This window comes from Cebus imitator, unplaced genomic scaffold (genome assembly GCF_001604975.1).
Source record: "Cebus imitator isolate Cc_AM_T3 unplaced genomic scaffold, Cebus_imitator-1.0 Scaffold64, whole genome shotgun sequence".
Lineage (NCBI taxonomy): Eukaryota > Metazoa > Chordata > Mammalia > Primates > Cebidae > Cebus > Cebus imitator.
The window spans coordinates 4,824,008-4,832,073 of record NW_016107379.1 but is presented as its reverse complement, the minus strand read 5'-3'; the positions used below and the strand labels follow the sequence as shown (position 1 = coordinate 4,832,073).

The following is an 8,066-nucleotide window of genomic DNA, read 5'->3' as shown; positions in this document are numbered from 1 at the left end:
TTTTTTTTTTTTTTTTGAGAAGTTATTTTGTGTTTTATTATATATCTTGCAGATATGTTCTGCCAGTCTGTGGCTTGCATTTTAACTTTGTGTATATATATACATATATATCTATCTATATATATATGTATATATATAATTTTGTCAGGCAAGTTTTTTAATTGGTTGCAGTCACATTTATTACTCTTCATGATTTTTGCGTTTTTATGCCTTAAGAATTCTTTCCCTCTCCTGAGATCACAAAGATAATCTTATTTTCTTTTAAAAGTTTCAAAGTTTTATTCACATTTAGGTCCTTCATTCATTTGTAATTTATTTTGGGATATGACATGAGCCAAAGATCTATTTCTCCCACATATGAAAGGTTAGTGGTCCCAGGGCTATAGATTTGACTGTTACCTCTGTCCTACACCAGGATCCAGATGCACATCCACGGTCTTTACTTTCCCTACCAGACAACAGAAAGGATTCCTTGGACAGTACACTTTAAAGCTTATATTGCCTTGCTCCAGAGATGCTTTCACAGAAATCATATTATTCTCAAATTGTGTAATTGTGAGGCAGTTCCTGAGGGTTTTAGGCAGTGTTGGCTTATTGGTATGGGCATGGTCTTTGGGTTTACACTGACCAAATGCTCATTGTGCTACTTTCTGTCACCATAATGCCAGCAAGTTACCGAGCCTCTCTGAGCTTCGGTTTCTTCATCTGTAAATGCGGGTAAGAAGACCAGTCCTCTCAGAGCTATTAAGAGAATTAAATGAGATCACATACATGAATATTGTAAAGTGCCAAGTTCAGAGTCTGGCAAAACAGGTGTTCCATAATTTGATTTCTTACATCTTTTCTGCTGGACAGTCTGGTTCAAGGTGAGGCAGCCAGAATGTTGCTGCCAGCCATTTCCTATGGGAATTTCCGTGGGGCTGGCAGAGGATTCTGTCTAGTGGCTCTGTGCTTTGAAGGCCTGCTCTATAAAACCTATAATGGGGCCAGGCATGGTGGCTCACGCCTGTAATGCCAACACTTTGGGAGGCTGAGGTGGGCTGATCACCTGAGGTCAGGAGTTCAAGACCAGCCTGGCCAACATGCCAAAACCTTATCTCTACTAAAAATACAAAAATTAGCCAGGCATGCTGGTGTGTGCCTGTAGTCCCAGCTACTCAGGAGGCTGACGCAGGAGAATCACTTGAACCCAGGAGGCGGAGGTTACAGCGAGCCGAGATCACGCCACTGTACTCCAGCCTGGGCGACAGAGCAAGACTCCATCTCAAAAAACTAAATTTAAAAAACCTATAATGGGTTTTATAGAGCAGGCCTTTCAAAGCACAGAGCCACTAGGCATATATATATATATATATTTCTTGAGACAGGGTGTTCCTCTGTCACCCAGGCTAGAGTGCAGTGTGGCACAAACACTGCTCATTGCAGCTTTGGTCTCCTAGGCTCAAGCAGTCCTCCCACCTCAGCCTTCCAAGTAGCTAAGACTATAGGTGAGAGCCACCACACCTGACTAATTTGTATATTTTTTGTAGAGACAAAGTCTCACTATGTTGCCCAGGGTAGTCTCAAATCCGTGAGTTCAAGCAATACCCGCCTCAGCCTCCCAAAGTGCTGGGATTACAGGTGTCAGCCTCCACACCCACCCTATTAATCTAGTAATTTCTAATAGCATTCTTGTATGTAAGCTGGCATACATCTGTTCTTTGTAGTGTTTACTTTTCAAAATATTGTTTAAATATAGGTAATTCTTTGAAATTATCCATTGCTGTTAAATGTTGGATAGAAGCGTTATTGGAAACTGACCAAACAGTAAGAAGTTCTAATGAAGCAGGCGCAGAAGGAAGTACTGTCCAGAACACACAGCCTGTGGTCTCTATGGCTGAGAGCTGTTAACACTTTTGAGGGTTCTGTAACGTCCAGTGACAATTCTTTAAACCCATAAGCTTATATTACTTAATTTACTCCCTGGACACTTTTACTGGTAGATTAATGGACTAAACATAAATCTCCATTTCGGGGCCAGGCACAGTGGCCCCCGTCTGTAGTCTTAGTACTTTGGGAGGTCAAGGCAGGAAGATCACTTGAGGCCAGGAGTTTGAGGACAGCCTGGACAATGTAGTAAGACCCCATCTCTACAAAAATGTTTTTTTAATTTCTCAAGTGATTTAATACCACATCCTGAATCACACCCAACTTTATTCCAGGAATAGGAACTCTGAATATGTCTTAAATAATTTGAACATCTCTTAAGAATAGGTTCTTTCAAATAGTTCTAGCAAGATAAATAGGAAATGAGGGTATTGGGACGGAAAAGGAAAGCCAGTCTACCTGTTTAAGAAATGATTGACGAATGGATCAATCAAAGTGTTTAAAACCACAGTGGAACTTGATAGTGATCAAACTGTCGTATTTCTCTTGGAAATTAGAAGACTCACTAATGAGTCATTAGTAATTCTCTTGAAATTAGATACTCATTAGCTCACTAGTGAGTCTTCAAATTTCCACTAATGAGTTTTTCTAATTTCCAAGAGAAATATGTCAAGCTCCAAGAAAAGACACTGACGTGCCTCCCAAGCTTATAGGCCATGAGAGTTAGTCTGCACAGGTAGAATGGCCTCACACCGCTGTTCAGACACCTTGGCCCTATTGTGTAGGAAAATCTTAACTTTGGTTTTTGGTTTTCATTTTTTCAATTTTCTTCAAAGAAATAGCTTCCCTTATTTAATACTACTTTTCTTCATAGACAAACAAATAATGCAGCATTCCTTTTAGTCCTTATTCAGCCACACGACACAAACCAGTATGGCCTTTGGTATTTTACTGCAAGCTTTCCACTGAATTACTAATGTTTCTGGTGCCAGTGATCAGGCATGGAGAAGACCTATAATTCATTGACTTTTCCTTTCCTTTAGGTGCAGTCGATTTCAATCTGAAATCAAACGCTTGAAAATCTCATCCCCGGTGCGTGTTTGTCAGAACTGTTATTATAACTTACAGCATGAGAGAGGTTCAGAAGATGGACCTCGAAATTGTTGAAGATTCAACAAGCTGAGTGGAGACCACGGTCTGTAGACCCCTTCCCGATTCTCCTGTCCCAGCTTGGAAGGCATTGAAAACAGTCTCCGTTTACACATCTCTTCATACCACGTGTTTGAAGTGTTAAAATTCAAAGGGATCATTGAATAAAACGGGTGTAGAGTACAGGAATGGGGCAGACGCGATTCAGGTGAACAGCACAAGAAGAATATGAGGTGTTTCCTAGGAGCAACATTTTCGATATCCAGTTCTCCATGATGACAGTAGCTGTCTCCAAGCTACTTATTAACTGTCTTTTCTTGCATCTCATTTTTATAGAGCTACTCATCCTTATTTGGAAAAACCAACAACAAAAAAGGCTTTTAGAAAATGGTTGTAAATCTTACTTCTTTGCAAGTAACTATGTATATTGTAAATAGATATAAAAGGCCTTTTTTCTAAATAAGGACTTAACTGCCTGTAACATGAAACTTCAAACTAAACCACTAACTCAATGAACTACTTATGGTTTGTCTGAGATCCCTCACTTACCAATTAATTATAAATGTTTTTTTAAATCCCCAAAGACATTATCAGTGGTCTTTTTTTCCTTTCCAACTCAGCCTGTGTGCCTGATGTCATTTCTTTCAAGTTGCCCACAGTATCTCCACTTAAACTAGGCTAGTAACCAAAATAATGTGGACCTTCTTTAGGAAACAGTATGGGAGAATAGGAGTCCAGCTGTAAGATAAACTAGGAATATTTGGGCATCTTGTACCTGGCCACGTACCACCTCAGTGTTGTTCCTACATAAACAGGGCCCCTTTTAAACTTGTATGTGGACTGCTGTTTGGTCAAAGAATACCTTCTTAGCATTGCAGAAAGGTGGCCAGATGACCGATGTAGTGCAGGAAACAGCCCTGTCTCAATTAATGGAAATATATTTGCATGTAACCCAAAATTAGCTTATCTTGCATAGAACATAGTAAGTATGTGTCTTTGGTGACACTGTTCTACTATAGCTTATTTTCAAAAAAAGGGTAAAAAACGAAAAGAAAAAAGTGTACAGAATTAACATATAAACTTTGTTGTAAAACTGAATCATGTCAGAACTGCTTAAAATTAACCTTTACCATTTAATGTCATCTACCTGAAAACAGTGAGATTTATACTGTATCAATGTCTATTTTTTTGTTTTTGCTATGAATATAATTACAGTATTTTAATATTTAGTTATTTAATTTGTTCTACTAGTTGGATACAGAACACACAAATCCGGGGGATTAAAGCTGGAAGGGGCTAAGAGATTAGTTTACAGAGAAAAGGCTTGGTGGTGGGATTTTTTTAAATGTGTGTTATGTACATATATATATAATATATATTAAAAATGAAACAATCTAGATTTTAACATTTCCAGAAACTTAGTGATAATATTATGAACAATTCTAAAAGCCCTGTGATTTGAAAAATGTAGAACCATTAATGGCCCAAGATAGGCCTTCACACCCTCACAGGTGTGAAAGGAAAGGCCTTCACACCCTCACAGAGGCATCATACAAAGGACAGCGGCTTTGGCTTTTCCAACTTTCCGTCTTTAGGCCCTGGTGAGAGCCACACTTATGCACTAAAATGCACATATATGCACATGCATTCAAAAATAGGTATTTGGTACAATGGTGATCTTGTACCTCATGGGCTGAAACCAGCTTAAGAACAAATTTGTTCTTCCTGATAACGATAACTAGGTCTCCAAGAGAAAATACAAAGGCTGCTTTAGTGCCTTACGCTTACTAAATTTAAATCTTTATTTACCTGGGTTTGAGCCTACAGTCTATTTATGATTACATATCAAAATTGATTAAAACACTTCCATTTCTAAAAGTTCAAATATACTTGTTAATAAAAGGATTATCGGCATTAATACTTCAACTTAAAGAAAAGTTGTGTTCTGTTTTCCTTTCTGTGTCTTACTCCCCCCACTCTCCCCCTCCCCCATCACCATCTTCAATTCTAATAAATAATGCTGATGTTCAACGTTTGCAGAAATTGTGCTATCACGTAACTGTGGGCCTTGCCCCTGTCTGGCCCTCTAGATGAGTTGTAGCAGTGTTATTCTACACTTTTTAAAAAGAAGCGTCCTCTTTTTGTCCATGAACCATGTTTACCCCATACCCAGTGACAGAGGTGTTCTTTAAAGACTTGACTGTATGAATGTGTGTACGTAGTTACTTAAAGGTTATTCCTCTTTGTAATAGGAAGCTATATGGGATGAACACTTTTAAACTTTCCGACACAACTTCCATAACTAGAAGGTGGAAACCAAAACCCTCAAGGTAGTATTTCCTCTGGCCGCTGGTGCTGTGGGCAACTGTTTTGTTCAATCAGGTTTCTTTTCTTTTTGCTTCTAATGCAGAAATCAGCAGAATCACTCACACATGCAAGTACACTCACATACATGAACTAATTATTTATCTGGATATCTTTCTGTGTTCCATGTAAATTCATGTACCAACATCTGTTGTCAACATGTACATCTCCCTATGTGTGGTCTGCATTCTGAGAGTACCTCACAGAGCTCCTGCCTGGTCTTTGTAGTTTGTTCATTCATCCATCCACCTGTTCATTTGTTCATCCATGTATTCTAACATTTGTGTGTAGTGTGCAACTGTAATGTCATGCTTTTGAAGAAGAAAATAGCTGCCCATAGCAGCCATCTGTCTGAATAATAGCAAAACACTCTAGATAAGTTATTTTGCACTTTCTTATGTATAAAGTTGGTAGAAACTTATTTTTGCTTTGTATCATTTAAATACATTTTGTTTTGGTAAATGAACTGTGTATAAAATATTTATGCCGTTAAAACTGTTTTTAGAAAGTATTTTTAATTTCAGCAAGTTTGGTTACTTGTTGCATGACTATTAACACAGCTGACTTTTTGTGTCAGTGCAATGTATATTTTTTGTCCTGTTATTAACTTGTAAGCCCTAGTAATGGCCAATTATTTGTACAGCAAAAGAAGTAAATTGAAGATACTGGCTAAGACTGGATTGATTGTGGACTTTTGTACTATATTGCAGACTCCAATATCTGTTTCTTGGTGGTTATGTAAAAGACCTGAAGAATTACTATCCAGTGTGCAATCTGTGATATCTGAATGTTCACTGTGTATTTGTCTCTGATGCAAAAAGGTAGAGTAACACAATTACAATACTTGATTAAATGCAGTAGTCCAGGTACTTACGTAATTTTTTTAATTTCAAATAAATACCTATTATTTATCACCAAAAGAAGGAAAAAGAAAAGTTGTTAAGTCAGTTATTCAGGGAAGGAAAAAACAGGTCTAATAACTCCCTAAACTTTGTGTAGTTCTTTTCTAGTTGTAAGCACTTTCAGAAGCACCTGCATAAGATTGCAGAAGTGTTGACTGTTAGGGTTCCAGTTCCAGTTCTAGTTGGATCCCTTCTTAAAAATCAGGCTTGCTACAGTCTGAGATTCTTAATTGTACTGGATTCCCAGGGCTGATGAGTGTATGTGGATGGCAGCAGGGAAAAGCAAGCCCCTTCTGGAGATGTCTCCTCAGATTTGACTGGACCTGTAGAAAAAGACATGTCTGCAAGGTTTTGGCTCTTTTTTCCTGAGCTTTATCCTCTAGCCGAAATATTGTGAAAAGTAGGCAACAGCGTGTGTGTGTGTGTGTGTGTGTGTGTGTACACGTGTGTGTGTGTGTGTGTGTATACACACATATAATGTGTTTCTCTTGCACCCCTACTGTAGTCACATCAGGAATATTCCAGTGTCCTGCCCCTCGCCTAGAAGTACAGCAGTCACTGTTATCGGCTGGCCTTTCCAGTTCCGCCTTCAATCTGAGAGTGTTAGAACTCTCACAGTCCATTGTGCTTGTTAACAGCTTGTTTGGTCTTAAAATAGCCTTTCTGTAAAGAAGAGTGTAGAAAACACTTTTTAAGTTTATTTTGGCTGTTTCGATTATATTACTTTTCCTCTTTCTAAAGATACTAAATTATTTTTAAGCTTGAACAGCAGAGCCCAAAATTTGAGTATATTTTGCTTATACAAATTTTACCTCAGTGCAGCTCCAGTTTAGAGACAGAAGATGAAGGAATGCCAAGAACTACCAAAACAATAGCAATTTCTTTAAAAATAAAAAATGGTAAAGGGGAAAGCTTAGAGCAGTTCCCATATTATTAATGCTGTATTACAGTTCTAATGATGGGTTGCAGACTTCTCAGATACAGAAATTCAGAGTTTGAAAGAACAAACATGCAAATGATCTTCAGTGATTCAGTGAGTCCCTTGTCTGCCATTTGCTTCTCATCTTCAACAAAATTTTCCCTCCATGCCTCACTTTTGACCGTATGATGGAATTGGCCCAGCACTGGGTTAGTCTCTTTGCTTTATGAATATTCTCATTTGCTCCCACCTATTACAAAGCTTTATTTTTTTTTCTTTTACTTTTGCTAGAGATAGCGCCAAGCCAAGCTACCATGATGGCATGGTGTTTTGAGATCCCTGAATAGGCATTATCACTGAGGCTTCAGTTCTAACCAGCTTGGGAATTTAGAAAGCCTCTTGTTTAGCGCTTGCTCTCTCCATAGGGTTTTCCTACATCAGTAGCTACCTGTGAGGCTGGGAAGGGTCTAAGATAGTGCTGCTTTACATTTTTGGTCTGAGAACTCTTTGATTCTTAAAAATCTTCAAGGACCCCCCAACAATAGCTCTTGTTTATTTGGTTTATATCTATCAGTAGTCATATTAGAAATTAAAACTGAGATTTAAAATATATATGTCAACTCATTTAAAAATAGCAATGATAAAACCATGATGTATTAACATCAATTACATATTTCTATAAAAAATATTTTCCAGCCGGGTGTGGTGGCTCACACCAGTAATCCCAGCACTTTGGGAGGCTGAGGCGGGCGGATCACCTGAGGTCAGGAGTTTAAGAACAGCCGCGGGCGGATCACCTGAGGTCAGGAGTTTAAGAACAGCCTGGCCAACGTGGCGAAACTCCATCTCTACTAAAATCATGAAGC

General features: G+C 38.4%; 1 protein-coding gene across 1 annotated transcript in view; it reads left to right on the top strand.

The window, feature by feature from the left end:
- Positions 1 to 6,248, top strand: part of WDFY3 (WD repeat and FYVE domain containing 3) — a 294,837-nt gene extending 288,589 nt beyond the window's left edge. Inside the window, exons 68-69 of the mRNA XM_037739168.1 lie at positions 2,910 to 4,526; positions 4,559 to 6,248. Coding sequence (XP_037595096.1) covers positions 2,910 to 3,033 — 124 coding nt within the window. The 3' untranslated portion in view covers positions 3,034 to 4,526; positions 4,559 to 6,248. The remainder of the gene's footprint in view (positions 1 to 2,909; positions 4,527 to 4,558) is intronic.
- The last annotated feature ends 1,818 nt before the right edge of the window (positions 6,249 to 8,066 follow it).